General features: G+C 35.4%; 1 protein-coding gene across 1 annotated transcript in view; it reads left to right on the plus strand.

The window, feature by feature from the left end:
* Positions 1-20,627, plus strand: part of CDC73 (cell division cycle 73) — a 103,957-nt gene extending 83,330 nt beyond the window's left edge. The window contains exons 11-17 of the mRNA XM_081947172.1: positions 1,035-1,092; positions 4,847-4,882; positions 5,076-5,163; positions 11,088-11,249; positions 13,465-13,565; positions 17,356-17,497; positions 19,384-20,627. Coding sequence (XP_081803298.1) covers positions 1,035-1,092; positions 4,847-4,882; positions 5,076-5,163; positions 11,088-11,249; positions 13,465-13,565; positions 17,356-17,497; positions 19,384-19,420 — 624 coding nt within the window. The 3' untranslated portion in view covers positions 19,421-20,627. The remainder of the gene's footprint in view (positions 1-1,034; positions 1,093-4,846; positions 4,883-5,075; positions 5,164-11,087; positions 11,250-13,464; positions 13,566-17,355; positions 17,498-19,383) is intronic.
* Positions 20,628-21,346: the final 719 nt, after the last annotated feature.

Genomic DNA, 21,346 nt, shown 5'->3' on the forward strand with positions numbered 1-21,346 from the left:
ATTTTATTTATCAAATTTAGAAACAAATTTAGACTCTCGCCCTATATATTATATTTTTTCTCCATTTTCTATAAATTACATGAAAGATTTAGAGCAAAACCAAGGATTTTCTTGGGTTTGAGTGTTGTGACCATAGAATAGATGTAGACATCTTGATGGATTATCCTACATTAAAGCCAGACGTTCCGTATTGGAATCTCTCCCATTTACCACGGAGGCAAAGTGGGAAGAGTCTGAAAATGCTTTCTAGGGAAGGTATATCATCATCCCAAGTTTTGTCCTTGCTTTATGTCAAAATGTATGTATGGCCATCAGCTCTGCTGTCCCTCAGCGTTTACAGATCTCCAGCCTTTCTATCCGGTTCCTTCTTTCTTCCCTTGGATTTCCATCGAATAACTAATTATAGCTTGTCAGACAGAAGCTTTTCAATATTGGATTATACCCTAAAACACTTAGCAGTTGTGATAGTAAACACTGTCTTACTAATACCTTTTTTTTGGATATGGGGCAATCCTGTTCTTAAACATTTTAATACAAAAAATAAAGAGGATGGTGGTTTTTTAAAAAAAAAATTCTAACACTAGTTGAGAATAAAATTATTTCATGTTCTTAGCCATGAAAACCAGCTGAGTAATTTTGAGCTACTCACTTTCTCTCAGCCCAACATACCTCACAGGGCTGTTGTTATGGGGAATAGGAGGGAAATGTGTTGGATGTGTTTGCCACCTTGAGATATTTATAAAGATAATAAAGGAGGGATACAAATACATAAATTTCATAAACTGATGTGGATATTATCCATCTCTAGTTAAAAAGAGTAGTACTATACAATATTTCGTTAATCATCTTCACTGTTTTTGAATTTCTTTAGCTTACTCTTCTATCAATCAAAAGCAATATATTTCTGGCTTTCAAAATAGATTTAATAAATGGGTTGCTAAAAAAATATTGATCTTTTTAAAAATTCTTTTTAATATTATGCTCTTGTGAAGTACCTTTATTAATGTATACATATGTCTTCTCTTTCTATATAGGAAGGAGCTTCAGCACGAAAGACTCAGACCCCAGCAGCACAGCCTGTGGCAAGGCCAGGTAAAAGCAATAGATTTATCTATCATAGTATGAAAGATAAACTATTTCTTTAAAAAAAAAAACACTCTGTCAGAAATACAAACCAATTTTCAAATTCACTCTGACTTGCTGTGAAAAAAAAAACTATGGTAAAAAACCTTCCAACTTCGCAAGACTTTTTTTTTGGGGGGGGGGAGTGAGAAGTTGGAAGGTCTGAATTTCTGATTTTTTTTTTTACCATAGTCGCACAGACTACTTTTCTTGTCTTGCATATGCAGCAGAGAACCAGAGCTAAAAAGCAGGTTAGTAGACGAATGTGGCTGTGTTGGAGGGGGGGGCGGGGGTTAGAGAGAGAGCCACCAGCCATGGATAACTCTCCAAGGTTGGATCAGCGCTCTCTCTCTCTCTTTCTCACACACACACACACACACACACACACACACACACACACGTCTCTCCTCTCCCCCAAGGCAGCTACAACACAAGGTTTTTGGGATCAGGGAGAAGACGGGCAAGGTTTGGCAAAGAGCAAGAGAAGAGCGATAAGCGGCTCCCAACTTAGTGCTCACACCACCCATCCTCCCCCACCCACAGCTATGTTGGGTTACAATAGATGAAGGGCAGGATCCAAGAGAAGAAGGGCACCTGCAGATTGAAGCTACAAAAAGGCCACGCTTCTTGGAGCCAGCTGTAGGAGTCGACAGCAGATCAGCTGCTTTGCGGAGGCACATGGGGGCTCCTGCTGCTTTTGCAGCCACAATTGCCACACTTCTTGGAGATTGACCAAGCTGCTGGTAACATTGCCAGGCAAGGAGGCACAAGGGGTCGGTCCCCCCCCCAAAAAATAAGACCTAGCCGTTTTTCTCAGGGGTCAAAAGAAAAAAAGACACAGTCTTATTTTCAGGAAACACAGTAGGGATCTCTACCATATCATATTATTGTTTATTAACCTGCTGTATCCGGGATTTTGAGAAGTAGCATGTTAACCTAGCAAAAAGTATAATGTTCTTCATATTCTGAAAAAAGCTTAGTCATCTTTCAGCACTAGTAATATTTATATGATCCCACTGTATTTCATTTCTTGTGGTGCATTTCAGAAGATAGTGCTTGATGTATGTAATACATTATATACTTTAATAATGAATATCGTAAAGTACTTCAAAGGCTGAATAATGACTATCTGGCTTCAGCTTTATAGTCATTTATGGAGAATATGCCTTTAACTGATTATTAAAAAGTAATATAATATAAAGGTTAAAAAACAAAATAAAATAGAGTTCTATATGAGTTCTATAATGTCTCAATGGCACAGCCCCAATTAAAAACAAAAAGCAAAACACTCAACTTTTATAAATAAAAGTACTTGCAGGATTTTTTCCAGTAATAAAGGAAAAACTGCTGGTTAAATAGCCATCACTAAAAAATATTTATGCTTCCATTCTAAAGTATTTAGAATGTGTTGCTAAACTTTCTTCTAAAACTGATTTCAGAATAGAATGCTAATGTATTTGAAGTAGCATAATGTTGGGATTTTTTTACTGGTTTTGTTATCTTTGCGGTTGTGTGCCAGTGCTTAGAAAGGTCATACTGCCTGTCATAGTTATCTCACCAGGGCTGTTGAGAATAAGAATGTGCTTGGAACTGACAAGCAATGATATGAAAAGAGTGGAAATAGCAAGAGCTGAAATGCATCTGGATAATTTTTGGATAAGTGCCGCACATGAGGTCACACTGCCAGATGCGATTTCACACATATTAACTGAAAGCTCTGCACAGGCTTCATCAGTACAAAAGCAAGCCCATATCAAGATTGACCTTCCATAATGTGGGATACAAAGAAATAAAGTGCCAGAAAGCACCTGGTGCTTTCCCTCAGGGGTTCTCTAGAAAAAAAAATGCTTACATTTACTTAGTATTTTCATCTATTTATTCCCTATCATTTTTAAATATGAATTTTAACACAGTCTCGTAGACTACAAAGTATTTGAAGTCAGTATGATGTGATCCACAAACCTTGGATGTAAAATCATTACATTGTATTGGAAAGGCCAGCACCCAATCCCAATATTTTTAGTCTATTTTTCAAGCTTATTACATTCATTTTTATTTTATTTTTATTTTCTAGAGTCACCTATCGTCAGTTGGGGTCAACCATAAATGTAATTAACTTTGTCCTACCACTGCAATAATAGAGGGACCAGGGCTGAAATCTGTGGCATCTTTTTTGATACTTCACTCCTGCTAGATGTCAAACTGTTGATTAAGCTGTGCATTCATTTAATTGTCATTTTGTCAGACCCATACTTTACTAGCTTGCTAACCAGAATTCCATGCTTTGTTTTCTCAAATGTTTAGCTTAAATTAAGATGTATCAATTTATATACTACTACTACAGTTATCTAATGAAACAATGAAATATGGTTAGAAAACTGAGTGTACATTTGCCCCTTCCAATCATCGAGCCTATCAAAGCTCAGCCAGACAATCAACAAATTTATTCACTATTTTTGATTACAGTTTATTTGGCCTTGGGGCTAAATTTGTTCAAAGTAAAAAGTTATCTTGGTAATGTTTCTGTCAATCTCAAGCTTCAGTTTTGTCCTTTCAGTCCATTGTTTACAGTTTTCTAGTAAGTTTTATCTGCAGAGTTCAGTCTTCACATCTGTTTCTTAAGTCACAACTAGTAAAATGTTTTTTTTTATTCTTTCTTATTCTTATTCCCTATTGATTATCATCGGACTAAATTTTGCTGCTAAACTCCTGTTTGTTTGCCTAATTTGTTCCCTTAATTTACACTTTTAAAACTGATTGTATTGTATCTTTCCTAATGTATCTGAAGCAGCCTCTGCTTACTTAGCAAGAACTATCCAAATGTTCACTTAACACACAATGCTTTTTGACCATTAGCTTTCCTGAACATTTTGAAACAAAAGAAGACACAGGTAATCCTTGAATTACATCACAATTAGGACCAGAATTTCCATTGCTAAGCAAGGCATTTGTAAAGTGAGTTGTGCCTGATTTTGCTACCTCTTTTTGCCATGGTGGTTTAGTGAATCACATCATTAAGTGAATCTGGCTTGCTCCATTGACTTTGCTTGTCAAAGAAGCCACTTGGAAAAGTCACAAATGGTGATCACATGACATCAGAATGCTTGAACAATAATAAATACATGCCCATTGACAATGATCCAAATTTTGATCAAATGATTGTGGAGATGCTGCAGCTGTCATAAGGTTAAGTACTGGTCATAAGTTACTTTTTTCCAGTGCCAGTGTATTTTTGAATGGTTGTAAGTTAAGGACTACCTGTACTGTTCTTATAGCTCTGAAACCATTTTAAGATACCTTTTATTATATTCATCCATTGTTAATAATTTAGCCAAGAGATGCAAAAATCAAAACTGATAGTTGAATCCTCACTGTCCATTGAAGAAGCAGAGGTGCCTTGTATTTGGTAGTTGAAAAGAAAGGATATTCTTATATACTTATGTCAGAAAAATAGATGTAAAGGGTGATTGCTATTTTTTGGGGTAATTTAGTTAATCCAACAACACAATATTGTTATTTTTGTTAGTAATATGTTATTTACATGCAACTCTTCCATACTGAAGCCTTCAGGTATCCAAGGCATTTAATACCCATGATCCTTTTTGTCTCTGAAATATTAAGCACTGGAATTATATGCTTCGAAAGTGCAGAGAGCATTAACAAAGAGGGAAATTTCATTAATTCAAAACTTAATGCATCTATTCTGTGCTTTTTTCCCCTATAGTTTCTCAAGCAAGACCTCCTCCAAATCAAAAAAAAGGTGAGTTGTTTTCAATTTTACAGCTGTTTTCATCTTACCAAATTGACATCTTCCATTATGGATTTTGTCATAAATTTATTAATTAGCATTTAAATTTGTATTTTGGTATAAATGTTCAGCCAGAGCTTGAAAAGTTTGTGATGATGATGAAAATTTCCTTTTATTTGCTTTAAAAATATATATCTTTCTGTAGGATCTCGAACACCAATTATCATTATTCCAGCAGCCACCACTTCGTTAATTACTATGCTTAATGCAAAAGACCTTTTGCAGGATCTCAAGTAAGTAACTAAAAAATACACAGGGTAAAAGTCTCTTTCAAGGATAAATGTAGCACGTTGGCAGCCTTAACTAGTATGGCCTTTGTATAGTTTTGGGTTGTGCATCACTTGCAGCATTCCTAGATTAGAGGCTTTGCTTGTTGTCCACTCATGCCCTTGTAATCTCTAGTTTAGATTATTGCAACATATTGTACATAATGTTGCCCTTAAGGGCATTTAGAACTGCTGGTGCAGAAATGTCAGTTTTTCAGCATATGCAATACCACTGCGCCATCAGCTTCATTGGCTTCCAATATGCTTCTCAGTAGAAATCAAGGTGCTGATCAAAGTTTTCATGGCTTGGCACTGGGCTACTTACAGGATTGATTCTCCTTGTTTTTAACCATCAGCTAAGGAACTTCAGCTGGTGAGGCCCAGCAGGAGGACCTTTTCTGCTGTGGTGCCCGCCTTATAAAACATCATTCCATTTGAGATTAAGTCAGCCTCCACACTGCTGGCCTTTTACAAGGCCCTGAAAATCCAATCCAAGCCTGAGGCCCCAGGAGTGTGATAGAATTCATCCTTTGACTTTCTTGATATTTATGAAGCTCACCTGCTATGGGTTTATTTTTCAATTTTTATATTATCTGTTGTATTTACAATACAATACAATACAATACAATAGCAGAGTTGGAAGGGACCTTGGAGGTCTTCTAGTCCAACCCCCTGCCTAGGCAGGAAACCCTATACCATTTCAGGCAAATGGCTATCCAACATCTTCTTAAAGACTCCGAGTGTTGGGGCATTCACAACTTCTGGAGGCAAGCTGTTCCACTGATTAATGGTTCTAACTGTCAGGAAATTTCTCCTCAGTTCTAAGTTGCTTCTCTCCTTGATTAGTTTCCACCCATTGCTTCTTGTTCTACCCTCAGGTGCCTTGGAGAATAGTTTGACTCCCTCTTATTTGTGGCAACCCCTGAGATATTGGAACACTGCTATCATGTCTCCCCTAGTCCTTCTTTTCATTAAACTAGACATACCCAGTTCCTGCAACCATTCTTCATATGTTTTAGTCTCCGGTCCCGTAATCATCTTTATTGCTCTTCTCTGCACTCTTTCTAGAGTCTCCACATCTTTCCTATATCATGGCGACCAAAACTGAATGCAGTATTCCAAGTGTGGCCTTACCAAGACATTATAAAGTGGTATTAACACTTCATGTGATCTTGATTCTATCCCTCTGTTTATGTAGCCTAGAACTGTTGGCTTTTTTGGCAGCTGCTGCACACTGCTGGCTCATATTTAAATGGTTGTCCACTAGGACTCCAAGATCCCTCTCACAGTTACTACTATTGAGCAAGGTATCTCCTATATGGTACCTGTGCATTTCATTTTTCTTGCCTAAATGTAGAACCTTATTCTTTTCACCATTGAATTTCATTTTATTAGATAGTGCCCAATGTTCAAGTTTGTCAAGATCGTTCTGTATCTTAAGCCTGTCTTCTGGAGTGTTGGCTGTTCCTGCCATCTTGGTGTCATCCGCAAATTTGATGAGTTCCCCATTTATTCCCTCATCCAAATCATTGATGAAGATGTTGAAGAGTACTGGGCCTAAAACAGAGCCTTGGGGTACTCCACTGCATACTTCCCTCCATGTAGATGCAGTTCCATTGAGGACTACACGTTGAGTGCGGTTGATCAGCCAGTTATGAATCCATCTGGTGGTGATGCTGTCTAACCCCCATTCTTCTACTTTATCTAGTAGTAGGTTATGGTCTACCTTATCAAATGCCTTACTGAAGTCCAAGTAAACTATATTGACGGCATTCCTCTGGTCCATTAATTTTGTCACTTTGTCAATGAATGCAATAAGATTAGTCTGGCATGATCTGTTTTTGACAAACCCATGTTGGCTTTTGGCTATTACTTTGTTTACTTCTAGGTGTTCGCTAATTCGTTGCTTGATTATCTTTTCCAGAATCTTCCCTGTTATTGAGGTCAGGCTGATAGGTCTATAGTTTCCTGGATCTATTTTTTTTTCCTTTTTTGAAGATGGAAACCACATCAGCTCTTTTCCAGTCCTCTGGCAGTTCCCCGGTGCTCCAGGATCTCTGAAAGATATAATTCAGTGGTTCTGAGGTCTCGTCTGCTAGTTCCTTCAGAACCCTGGGGTGTAATCCATCCGGTCCTGGTGATTTGAACTCGCCTAGGGTAGACAGGTGCTCACTTACCATTTCTTCCCTATTTCAATTTGTGTTCCTAATCTGATTTTTGTGGTGCTGTTTTTGATAGGTTTGACTCTTTTATCCCTTTGTGTAAAGACAGATGCAAAAAATGAGTTAAATAGTTCTGCTTTCTCCCTATTGCTTGTCACTTTTTTGCCACTTTCTCACTTTATTTTATTGTAAGCCACCCACAGTCACTCATGAGAGACAGCTGGCTAAATCAATACATAAATGCAAATGAAGTAGATGCCATTTTATAACAACTGTTTTATTGTATATGAAAATTGCATCTAAACAAAACAAATGAAGAAATGCACTCAGAATTGCACAGAAATAAGGATTTATTTTTTGAAGTCAATTATTCTCTGGGGTGTCCTCTTCTTGGACATTCAGTTTACTTTGTTTCTTGACTGCATAATGTTTTTCTATGTTTAGCAGATAGTTCCCATATTAAGCACAGGAGCCATTAAATTTGAACTGATTTCTCCTTATTTTTCAAAGAACATGCTATGCATATTTAACCATTATTAATAAACCATGCAAAGCCAGCATTGAAGTAGTGTACGTGAGGGATGTTCATGAGACTCTAAAATTTGAATATGTAGCACTCCAGTACTGAATATAGTCAGGTCTTCATTCTTACCTGCTTTACCAGCATTATGCAAATGCTTTCTCCCTAAATCATCTCAGTGAGCTAGTGATAAATCCAACAACACAAATAAGTACTGCATATATCCTGTGCTGATGCACTATGATTTTCAGATCTAAATTACAATACGATGTGCCAAAAAATTGTATTGGCTGACCTATGGAATTGTGAATGTAAAATTGAGGGAGGCGTACAAGTTCATTGACTTGAGTTTTGGAGGACAAGCAAGATATTAATTTAATGTTGACAATGTGGTGTAACAGTCCATATTTATTGTTACAATGCCACTTTATAGATAAATCTCCCACAATGAATGCCAACACATTAATTAAAAGAAAAAATAAGACAACCTTCCTTTTACCTTTTCAGTTGCAACAGTGACCGGTGACCTTGCCTGAATTGTAATGGCTTGAAGCTCTAATTAGCTGGTGAAGGGAAATTCTGACTTTGTAAAAACAGGAATTATAATCAAACTAAACCTTTCTTCAGTACAGACATATCCCACATCAGTTATTCCTTATATGTGTTTCAGGAATCGCCTATAATCAGAGAGAATAATGAAGGTGTTCCCTGGTCCTGTTTCTCTCCCCACCCCCACCCCAATTCATGCAAAACTTGAGATTGCTCATTTTTTCCAAGTTTTTAAAAGAAGAATAGATATACCGTATTTTTCGGATTGTTACATGCACTGGAGTATAAGACGCACAAGATTTGAGATATTGAGGAATCTTACACTGTTGTAAGAGAAGTTGGTGTGCAATATAATCATGATTGATATTCTGTTCAAGTAATTTTCATTCATTTATTTAACTCAACATTCTGTTTTACAGTGGATCCAACATCACTTCCTAATCTCTCTTGCTATTTTCCATTTCATTCCTATATACATGTGCCTATTATTCTGTGTATTTGGCAAAGAAGGATTAAAGGAAGAAATAACATTTTTTTTTATTGAAAGCATTAAATGTTTGATTGGATAATTGTTGGATCTTCACAGTAGGGCACCAACAAGGAAACAAGAATTATAAAGACTTCTATCTGGGGGTTTTATTGTCAGGATTAGGAATAAAATATAGAATGTTGAAAACTGATAGAATTTTGAGTCCTTAATTATTAGTAAGCTGGTGAAGGAAGTCTTTTTAAACAATTTGAATTTTCTCTTGCTGAGCTTTTTGTAACTTCCATTCCATTCCATTCCATTTTTTTTAACTTCCATTCACCAATGAACTCCTTTCTTATACTCTTTATTTATGTTCAATATTCCTTCTACTGTTTTTTCCAGTTTCACCAGCAATCTTTTACAAACATTTAAAAGAGTTTGTGCAAAACAGAGAAATTAACAAAATATGAAACCACTTGCTGAACTCTCATTTGCTCTCTCTCCATTATTTGCACAAAGAAGCCTTTCAGTTGCATTGCCATGGAAATACTAAGATATTTCGAAGGTGATTAGGAAAAAAAGGAAATCTTTAAAAAAGAGGTTTCTTCTCATATGATGGCATGTTTGCTCCCTAAATATAAATACATGTTAAAATGGTCTTTCAACATTTTAGGGTTTTTTCCTATTTCAGTAGCATGATTTTATTTGTATTATATCAGTCTATCAAAACGTATTTTATTTATTTCATATTGAAAACGCTTGTCAGTCTAGAGTGTGTGGTTTTCTTATTTTAACTTCGTATTTGTTTGGAAGCATCAGCAGCAGACCACAAACATTAGCCTATGCTGATAAATTCAATTTCTTTAGTTAAACTGCTGGAAATTAACAGGGCATTTAGTTATGATTATGTTACTATTGACTGTCTCTAAGGAGAAGCTATTTATTACTGTCAAAAGCAAACAAATGCAATACATTTCATTGTTTAAATATAGTGTTAGTGTTTAATCATTAGCATTGTTGCAATTATAAAAATATATGTAAAGGTTTAGCAGTAGGAGGTTCTTTTTCTTCATAGCACACATATAATTAACATTTATATTAATAATGATCTTAGTAGAATCATATACATTCTATTTCCATAAACCATATTCTTAGATAAATAGATTTGTGTCTTGCGACTATAGTGTTGATATTCTCCTCTGATCTGAGTTTCCAACTTTAAACAAATTTCATGAACAATTGAATGTCCAAATTGGAAAAAAAACAACTATAAGTCTACCCATTAGCACTATTCTGGCCACTGTGGATGATATTAAAATGGAATATTTTTAAAATAAATTAATACTTATCCATTAGAAATTTATTTTACTTTGACACTGAGCGCAATCTGCTGCTAAACTGAACCTTAATATTAGCAGTCTAAAACAGTGATTATTGCTGGGCTACCTAACTTTCCTTTTCCTTAGTCAAAACAATGTCTTGTGCCATCTTAAAAGACTCATTAGCACAAAATTTAGCCTGATAAATTAGTCCACAATACAGTCCTCAATTTAACAACCACAATTGAAAATTTCCATAGATAAGCAAGGTGGCTATTAAGTGAATTGCACATGGTTTTATAAACTTTTTGCCACAATTGTTAAGTGAATCACTGCAATTGTTAGATAAATTATGTAAGTGTTATGCAAATCAGGCTTTCCCCATTAACATTGCTTATCAGAAGCTGGCTAGGAAGGCTGCAAATGGTGATCGCAAGATCTCGGGACCTTGCAACAATCATAAATACAAACCCATTGCCAAGAATCCCAATTATGATCATGTGACCAGGGAGATATGCAATGGTTGTAAGTGCAAGGACCAGTTGTAAGCCACTTTTTTAATGCTGTTGTAACTTTGAATGGTTGCTAAACGAATGGATGTAAGTCGAAGACTACCTGTAACATTTTAATGGTTTATGCTCCAGGAGACTTAAAATAGCAACTTATAGATAATTGAAATGATGTTACTTGGTTTGTTCAATACTGATCAAGGGATATTTTTTTTAAAAAAAAAATCAGAAATCAAAATCATTTTATAGTCCAGTACAATCCACCTCCTGGATTATTTCCATAGTAAGTACTCTCTGTTTTTACTTTGACTATATAAAGTCAGTACCAGTCTACAGTATTCTTTCACCACCTCTATTTTTAAGGTTTGTACCATCTGATGAAAAGAAAAAGCAAGGCTGTCAGCGAGAGAATGAAACTTTAATACAAAGAAGGAAAGACCAAATGCAGCCTGGTGGAACTACAGTCAGTGTTACAGTGCCATATCGTGTAGTTGATCAACCTCTTAAACTCATGCCTCAAGATTGGTAAGAGAGAGTGTTTTGTTGCAATTGGTGTTGTCTTCCTCAACCAAATCTAAAATCAATATAGTTGTAAGTAATGTCTTCTTAGTCATTGTTTTCCTTTTGATACAGAGCCATCTGCTATCTCCTTACATGCATAATTTGTTCAAAGTTACGATGGTGCTGAAAGGTCATTTGAATTCAGTCCTCACATAAATGACCATCACACCATCCCTGTGGTCATGTGATCAAAATTTGGGCATTTGGCAAAGAGCATGTGTTTATGACACAAGCAATAGTGGTGAATATTTGTAGCTCGAGTGTAGGATGAGGGTGAATGCTTGTTCTCCGTGTTGTGTCCCGGCCTTCGCAGAAACAAGAATCAGACTCCTCACAAAGAAAAGCCGCTTTTGAATTAAAGGCATTAAAGTCCAGGCAAAAGTCCTGCAAGGAGTTAACTAAAGCAATAGGTCTTATCAGCTTGTTACAATAATTGCAACGCTGGGATGCAAGTTAAGTCAGTTCAATAAACAGACCTCAGTTCTGGCAAGGCAGTCTTCGTCGCACGAAACAGAATGAGCAAAATCTCCAGAAATGCGAACGGTTGTCTGAGCCAAGATGGCACAGTGGTTATAGTGCAGCACAGCAGGCTATTTCAGCTGACTGCTAACTGCAGTTCGGCAGTTCGATTCCCATTGGCTCAAGGTTGACTCAGCCTTCCATCCTTCCGAGGTGGGTAAAATGAAGACTCAGATTGTTGGGGCAATATGTTGACTCTGTAAACCGTTTAGAGAGGGCTGTAAAAACACTGTGAAGTGGTATATAAGTCTAAGTGCTATTACTATTGCTATTGTCTGCTATGACCCACTCCCCTTTCTTCTATTTATTCCCGAGCCAGGGAGGGGCCACCCAGCGTCCATGTTTGTTTTGCTTCCTGAGTGGACTCCTTGTCCTCTGTTGTTCACCTTTCCTATCTGCTCTGCGTATATGCGTATATGCGTATCTGGAATAGGCCCCAGCTGTTCCGCCTCCTCACTCATCTCTGACTCCAAAGGCAGCTGCCTCTCTGGTGGCTAGGAAATACCAGATGGCCCTGGCTCTACCTCTGTGTCCAAATGCTGAGCATCCATCAGAGCCTTCCATAGGCTTCAGAACTGAGCCAAGTTCTTCCCCAACCTTCTCATCATCCAAGTCTGCCGCCAGCTGCCACTGGCAGCTGGCAAGCCACAACACTCCGAGCTTGTGGATTAGTTCCCGGACATTTCGTTATCAGTCTAGGTAACATCTTCAGCAGAGATTTATGACTCTGTGAGTGACCCAGAATCATGTGATCACCATTTGTGACCTTCCCAGTGGGCTTCTGACAAAGTCAATGAGGGAAGCCAAATATGCTTATTCACTGTATGATTCACTTAATGATAAAAAAGAGTCATAAAATTGGGCACCATTCACTTAATAATTGCACCACTTAGTTTCCATTCCTAATTATATTTGTAAGTGAAGAACTTCCTATAATACTGCTTTCTTATACTTGGAACCTTGGTGAACATCAACTGAAACATGGCTAAGTTAAAAGCATACTATAGCATGGTAGAGAATTGCCTAGTTAAACTTTGAGCTTTATAGGAATCTAGCTTAAATATATGAGGAAAAAATATTTACAAGTAATATGGCATTTTTTGGCTTTCTTTGAATTAGTAGAACCTGTCCCTGAACTTCAATTCTCAGCTAACTGGCAAAAAGAAAGTTGGGTTCTCTTTCCCCAAATTACAGAATACATTGCATTGCATTTTTGCAGTAGCTCCAAAAAAAATAGTTTTCTGCTCATTATTTCACTACTCCAAATTCAATACTTTCTTTTCATAATGATTTACCTATAATATTTTTATTCTAGCCATCAAGGAAAAATATTTCAAAGTGATTCACAAAAAAAAGAAAACAATTCATTTATCATATGAATTAAGATTATAAATTTATCTGTGGGAGGTTTTTGTTTGTTTGTTTGTTTCAAAGAAGGTAATTGAGCCAGTAGTTTAATCTTTAATATTCTCAAATGTAACAAAACGAGGATACCTTTGAATAAGTGCACTTAATTATGAACAAAACATTTTTGTTTGAACCAAGAACAAAAAAAATAATGTTTCTAGGGTAATAGTTTTGTTCTTTCTCTTAATCCATTACTGAAGTTTTTGTGATTGAAATCTGAGTGCTTCTCTCTCTCTTGATATCTGTATTTTAGGGATCGTGTTGTGGCTGTGTTTGTCCAAGGTCCTGCCTGGCAATTCAAGGGCTGGCCATGGTTACTACCTGATGGATCACCTGTTGATATTTTTGCGAAAAGTAAGGTTCTTACTTTGATGTAATTTTATGCAGTGTATTCATTCATAAATTATCTTTATTTTATTATGTTTTGATGTTAAAGTCTGGTGGTACTGTCAAAGCTGCTGTGGTCTCATTAAATATTCAGTTAGCAAACCCAGCTTGCAGTCCACCTTCTATTAATTTATTTATTGTGTTTATATTGTACTTTACTTCTATGAGTGCAAGGAAATGTACATGATACTCCTTTTAAAAAACTGTGAGGTAAATTGGGCTCAGAGAGACTGGCCCAGAGCTATCTGGGAAGCATCTATGACTGACCTTGAATTTTAACCTAGCTATTGAATGCAATAGAACCAGTCAGATTGAGAAGTCAGGCTAAGAGCTGAAAAAAGAACCAAGATGTAAGTAACCTCTGTGGGGTTTTCCCACTGCTTATCATAACGCAAGAAATCATCCTTAGAAAACAGGAACACAGAAGGTTGAAATGTTAATAATGTAAATATTATCTCCAAACCAATTCTTAGGTTTGCTGCTAGAAATATGTAGTTCTTGACCTTCAAAAATGAAATCAAATGTTAGCAAAGATAAACTGCTTCTTTCTAATATGAAGACTAACAGGGTTTTAAAGCATGTTTACCTATATCAAATTACAAAATTTATTGTAGACTGACATCTTTAAAAAATAAGAAAAAGAAGAAGAGGAAATCATTTAAAAAAACAATCCCCTGAAAGAGGAACCAAAACAGTGGAGATCTCAAACAAAATTTCTTTATTGAAATACCCTAAAAGAATCAAACATGGAAGACCTTCAACAGTAGATGGCCAAAGAATTATACAATAGATAGAAAAGATTCATGAGCAATCATGAAGAACCCCAAGTCTACATCAGTGATAAGGCAATCATCAAATCTAACCTTGAAGCTTCAGGTTTTCTGTCAACACTACATTTTTTAACCCAACAGTTGACATTGTTATTATTTATAATATACCCTTTTCATATTTCTTCACCAAATGCAAGTCTCTACCTTGTTACCTGCCTCCTCCTTTATTCCTCAGGGTCATTTTAAACTGAATTACAGTATCAAAGGGCATTATGAATCCCAACAAACTTTCTTAGTTGCATACAATCTTCTACTCATCCCAGGAAATACGATTTAAACATAAGCATTACATTCTTAACTATGAAAATCTGCTTTTATATTGTACAACTGCATTGTACAACTTCACAAGGATTACAGTGAGATGCAAGAAGTCTAAATGCTTTGTACAACTCTTTGATTAGATTTCATCTGCAGTATCTCACATCAGCATTTCTGCTAGCCAAAATCCTATCCTGGGCCAGAGGTCTGCAGCTTTTGATCTTTAACCCCTCTATTTGTGGACTCTGCACTTTGTGCTCCTATAAAAATAATTTATTTTATCCCATTAGTTCACAGATGTTTGTGAGGAAGTTAACATTTGGAATGGAAACTTTTATATTTTGGCATTTTAACCAACATAAATGTTTTATTTGAATGCCATTTTAAAGGTCTAGTCACAATCACATGTTAATGCAAGTCTACTGAACTTGAAGATCACTTTTGTGGATGGATTCTTATTCATAAAAAGTTCCGTACTGAGAATATATGTTTGATGTTCATAGATTTATTTGTTAAGTGCATACATTCACCATTTAGATATAGGTAATATACTGTAAGTATATTTAATGTACTTCCTTTTTAAAGGAAAATTGGTGTCTAGAATATGAGATTAGACTTTTTAAAAAATTGCTAAGAATATTCTTAATACATAAAGTTGATATATTTAATTTAAATTTTGAATGGAAAAAAAACCACTTTTCCTATATCTGCTACCAGATGTTATGCTCCCAGGTGGTGTGTGTGTATGTGTGTGTGTGTACAGTATATGTATACAGTATATATAATCAAATACTTTGCCTTGATGGTTTGAATTCACAAGTAATATACTGCAGTGTGTTTTGCCATTTAATACATTTTCCCATTTGGGTAGGATCCATCTCACAAATGTGGATTGGAACCAGTGTTTGGATATCAGTTGTGGGAGTTCTATAAGCACAATTCTACTCAGAACACTCCCATTACTGGAAAGAAGAGGCTGGCAATCTTTGGCTATTTCTTCCTCCACCTTTGGATTATAACCATATTACTCAAATGTTTCTTGATTGACATTGCTGTTTTCTGTACCAATAGTTCTCAATTGGTTATATGAGAATGTGAAATATAGACATGTAAATTAGGAGTCTTTATACTGTTGATGTATATTAGTGTTAGGTTGTTTTTTTTAATTTCTTAGATGCTCAAGGTTGCATTCATAGCATGTATCTCAAAATTTTATTAAAACAATCCTATGAAGCAAGTTGGGCTGAGAGAAAGTAACTAACTCAAAGTCAGTTAATACCATATTTTCTGGAGTATAAGACGCATCCTTTTCCCTCAAAAAAGAGGCTGAAAATCTGGGTGCGTCTTATACAATAAATACAGAATTTTTGGCCTCCCAAAACTCCACCCCCTTCACCAAAATGGCTGTGCATAGCCTTTAGGAGGCTTTCAGAGTGCTCCTGGGGGCTGGGGAGGGCAGAAATGAGTGAAAAATAGCCACTTTTTTTTGCTCAACCCTCCCCACCGCCACCAGGAGCACTCTGTAAGCCTCCTAAAGGCTATGCATGCCCTTTTTTGACAAAAATGGGCCGTTTTCTGTTTGTCTCCCCCCCCCCAAGCATTCTACAAGCTATTAATGCCCCTTTTTTGGGGGGGAGCCATTTTTGGGAGATCTGCAGAGTGCAAAAACTTTTTTTAAAATTTGCCTCTTTAAAATCTTGGTGCATCTTATACTCCAGTGCGTCTTATACTCCAAAAATACAGTGAATTTGCATAGTTAAGGGTGGACCAGAGCCTTGCTCCTCCTGCTCTTAGATGAACATCTTAACTACCAAGGGAAACATAGGAATTGATCATGTAATTGATAATCAATGATGAAGAAATTACATGATCAATTCCTATGTTTCTCTTGGTAGTTAAGATGTTCATCTAAAGCAGCACAGGCAAACAACCTCTGATTATGTTTGATTCATCAATTAATAATTCAGTTAATATTATTCAATTAATAAAACTGTGTAGAATGTGATTGACTAAAATGTTGTTCACAGTTGAGCGAGTGATATTATGTAACTTCTACTTCGAGGTAAAAATCTCAACTGCCTGTAAACAAATGTCATGATAAAAGACAGCCCAAAAAACAAAGGAATACTGCTTTATGAAAAGATGAAATAAAAATAAGCCACAACGAATAATCCCGTAAGAAGCAAACAGAGAATTCTAAAAACCCAGATGTAGGAATTGGAGTTGAGACTATTTCACAAAGAGTTGAGGTCCTTGTAGGGGCCTTTTGTTTTATTTTTAATCTGTTAGAGACAAATTTTATCTTCTCAGAAATTAATGGCTTGACCATTAAGTAAGTAAGCTTAAGGTATGTTTGAATATCTCCAGTCTTATTCCTCTGTGTCACCCTTTACATCATGCTGGCCTTTGGAACAATGTGAAAAGTATTCCTCTGTGGGCTATAATGAACTATCTAGATTCAAGTGAAATGGAAGTGTGAATGCTTCCACCCTCACAGACATTGAGATAGCCAGAAATTTCCATGTTACATAAATGGAACTTCTATTCAAATCTGATTGCATTCTCAAATGATATCAGCACAGTGTCCTATTTACTCTGTCATAATTCTTAAAAATGTATTTGGGTTTGGGAAATTATTGGTTCATTTTTCTGCCTTCTCTCTCATATAGTTAAAGCCTTTCATCTTAAGTATGATGAGGTTCGCCTAGATCCAAATGTCCAGAAATGGGATGTAACAGTTTTAGAACTCAGTTATCATAAACGGCACTTGGACAGACCAGTGTTCCTGCGTTTCTGGGAAACATTGGACAGGTAAATATCCATTTGAAAGGGAAAGATACAACTGTAAGGTAAAGGTTCCCTCGCACATGCGTGCTAGTCGTTTCCGGCTCTAGGGGCGTTGCTCATTTCTGTTTCTAAGCCGAAGAACCAGCGCTGTCTGAAGACATCTTCGTGGTCATGTGGCGAACATGACTAAACGCCGAAGGCGCACAGAACACTGTTACTTTCCCACCAAAGGTTGTTCCTATTTTTTCTACTTGTATTTTTTATGTGCTTTTGAACTGCTAGGTTGGCAGAAGCTGGGACAAGTAACAGAAGCTCACTCCGTTACACGTCGCTAGGGATTCAAAACACTGAACTACCAACCTTCTGATTGACAAGCTCAGCATCTTAGCCGCTGAGCTACTGCGTCCCTTAATACAATTGTATTGTTATCTAAAGATCAGGAATCACTATACAGATAAGAAAAGCCTTTATAAACTGTATGTTTTATTGCAACCCAGATTCATAATGGAGTCAGGTGACTATACATATATAAAATAAAAATGACACATTGGATTTTTGAATCCTGTATAAATTTAAATTATATAAATTATTATATATTTATATAATGTATTAACCTCCCAGATTTATTTTGCAGAGCGAGGTGGGTTACATAATAAAGAAATAAATTTCAATATTTTTGAATATTTTGTAACTTCTAACACTCTACTTTAAAATTTATTATATGATTTTCTCCCTTAGTCCTTGTTTTAAAGTCATTTGCAATACATATGAATTAATTCACTATGTGTATACATTTCATTAATAAATTAGTATAGCATAAGGACTGTTCTAGAATGCTGAATGTTTATCAGGTTACTTTCAAGTGCATTATATTGAGTTTCCATTTTTAAAAATAGTGGATCTGAAAAAAAGTCTCCACTACATTATACTCTATATACAAAACTCTCCTATGTTTTTCCCCCCTTAATATAAAAAATGTCATGATAAAAACAAATGTACACTTACACTCAGTTTATGTTATCTAAGTTTTACTAGTTTTGGAAAACATAATACTAGTTCCCTGTCCTTTTCAAAAATAATTTTAATCCAGAGAATCCCAGTCTATCTATATCTCTTTAATGAATTTGTTTAGCCATTAAGATTGGTCTCAGAAAGGTGATTGTAAATTGAATTTTCTATTCTAGAATACTAGATTTCCCTTCCTAGAGACCCATGTGCAATTTCATTTAAGTGACAAATGGATACATTGTTTTTGTGCTAGGTAATTGTAGTCAATCTCTAGTTTATTAACCACTTTGAGATTATTGGTTGAAGAATTACAGTTGACCTCTAGTTTAATAGTCACTCTGAGATTATTGATTGAAGAACTGTACAAATATTATTAAATAAATAGACCACCAATAAAAACAATAGAAGTTATGAAGTTAAATGGAAATTAAAAATAAATTTGTTGGGAAATAAAAGTCTTCTGTTGTAGAAAGTTCAACAAAGCATTTCGAAACAATATGCTAGGAAGCAAGAAGATTTTTTTTTTCTTCTCTTCAATTGTGTCCGATTCTCAGAGACTGCTTGGATGAGTCCCTATAATTTTCTTTGCAAGGTTTTTCAGAAGCTGTTTGCTTGTTTTCTTAGGGCTGAGAGAAAGTGACTGGTACACTCTTTCGGTTTCTAGCCTGATGCCTTAGCCACTATACAAAACTGGTTTTCAAAATGGATGATACTTAAATGTAATTATAATGCTTCTTTCCTCGCACAAATGGATATACTTTCTTGATTTTATCATTTTAATTGAATTGCTGTGTTTTGAATTGTATATATCATTTTTACCTTTTGAGAATTCATGCTTCAGTTTGCAAATTTATGTAGGCACCAGCTATGGTAATATGGATTTTCTCTTCTTTATGTTGCAGGTATATGGTCAAGCATAAATCCCACTTAAGATTCTGAATTCTAGACTGCCATTTCATTTTGAAAACTATTGTGATCCAGAAAGGAAAGGAAATTCCCTGTCAGCTTTTGTGAAGAACATTATTACAGAGAAAGAAGAAGTCATAATTCAACCTTTTATAAAACGTTGTTGGATCACTACGTTACAATGAAAGCCAACAGTTCTCTATAACAAGCAAGGGATTTTGCTTAAAACTATTTTTTAATAACATAAGCCTTTTAGCCTGCAATTCAAATTGTATATTTTGATAGCAGCCATTTCTTTCCCATTTTGTTAAATTAGCAAACTTTTTACAATTACTTTTTTGTTCAATAGAATATAGGTTGATTTTCATGGAAGGTTACAAACTTATGTCTGTATGTATATATAGAAATAGAGATGGATGTTCTAAACTACTTCGCTTCTAAGGATAGTTCTTGGTTCTTTGATTTATTGTTTCATTCGTGAAAAACATTTTGTTTTTATTGGTATTATCTTCTAGTCTAAAGAACTCTAGGAACTGAGCTAAGTGAAGATTGCTTTTGCTTAAACAGATTGTCAACCTGTATATGTATTGTATATTCTTTCTGTCTTTAAAAAAAAAAAGGGAGGAAAAAAAACCTTTTCTTATGATGATAATTTACCAAAACTGTAAAAAGAGTCATTATGAGTATATTTGAAGTGCAACATTTTCCATGCAAATATTTTTTTTAATTGTGTCTTCTTATGCCCCCCATATTGAAGTATATATGAAATGCTATACACACATTATATTTGGGGCAACTGGGATTTTTAAAAATCAGAATTGGCAAAATCTATTCTCCTAATCCCAGAAGTTAACTGGTTTTTACCATTGGTATTACTACATTAACTATATGAGAACCAGACTTGACTCCATAGAAGGAGCACATTTTACTGTACACCCAATCATTATCAACATGTTTTTTCCCAGGTTTAGCACTGGTATGAAAAGAAGATGCAGCAGGAACTTTCCTTCTCAGGTTATAAATCTGATTATAAGGCAGGATCCTGCTCAATGTAATATCTCAATTGCAGGGAAAATGTAGATTCTCACCCATTACAATAACAACTGCTCAGCATTTCCATTAAAAAAAAAAATCAGTAACCAAAGAACATGTTTTACTTGATCAAGAAAGGAGCACAAGAGAGTAAGAAAATGTTATTTCTGTGTGTTTGTATTTTATAATATAGTTGCTGAATGCTGCTTACCAGTGCACAGACAGAATTAACCTAATTGTTTACTTTGACCTGGATTTGTTGGGGGGGGGGATGAAATAATTTGGAGTTGGGGGGGTTGAATCCAGAACCATGTTTTTATGCTGAGCATCTGACTAAAGTAAAATATTCTATATATATTCTTCTTTAGTTTTGCTTTAGATCATTCTCTAAATGGTTTATCATGTAACATTTCCTAATGAAATGTGAACTTTAAAAAATTTTTCCTTCTAATGATTTTTAGGATACTTTGAATCCTTTTCATATTTATTTCTGGTACGCTGAGACTGTGATTTCAATTTTATTGTAGTTACGGCAAGAATAAAGTTTTCAGCTTTTCAGGAAGGTTTTTCTGTTATGAGAATCCACAGTAATAGTATTTTTGAAAGTAAATCACTACAAAACTAGATAGGTGTACTACAACAGGAATGCAACATGTCTTCAATATCAAAGGAGGCTTCAGAAATAAAATTTAATATTGAATTTTCCAACACTTTTTTTAGCACTGTGAAGAACTACAATTGCTCTTACCTTTAAATGTTGGAGTACAATAAAAACAGTTGTTTGTACAATGTGGAAAAAAACTATAATGTGATGGTTTTAACATTTTATACAACTGTAATTTGAAAAACTGTCACTCCTGTGGATAGAAATTCAAAAGACTGTAGTTTAAAGATGTTATTTTTCAGAGTGCTATAGGATCTTATCAT

Source organism: Natrix helvetica (assembly GCF_964273705.1).
Source record: "Natrix helvetica genome assembly, chromosome: 3".
Lineage (NCBI taxonomy): Eukaryota > Metazoa > Chordata > Lepidosauria > Squamata > Natricidae > Natrix > Natrix helvetica.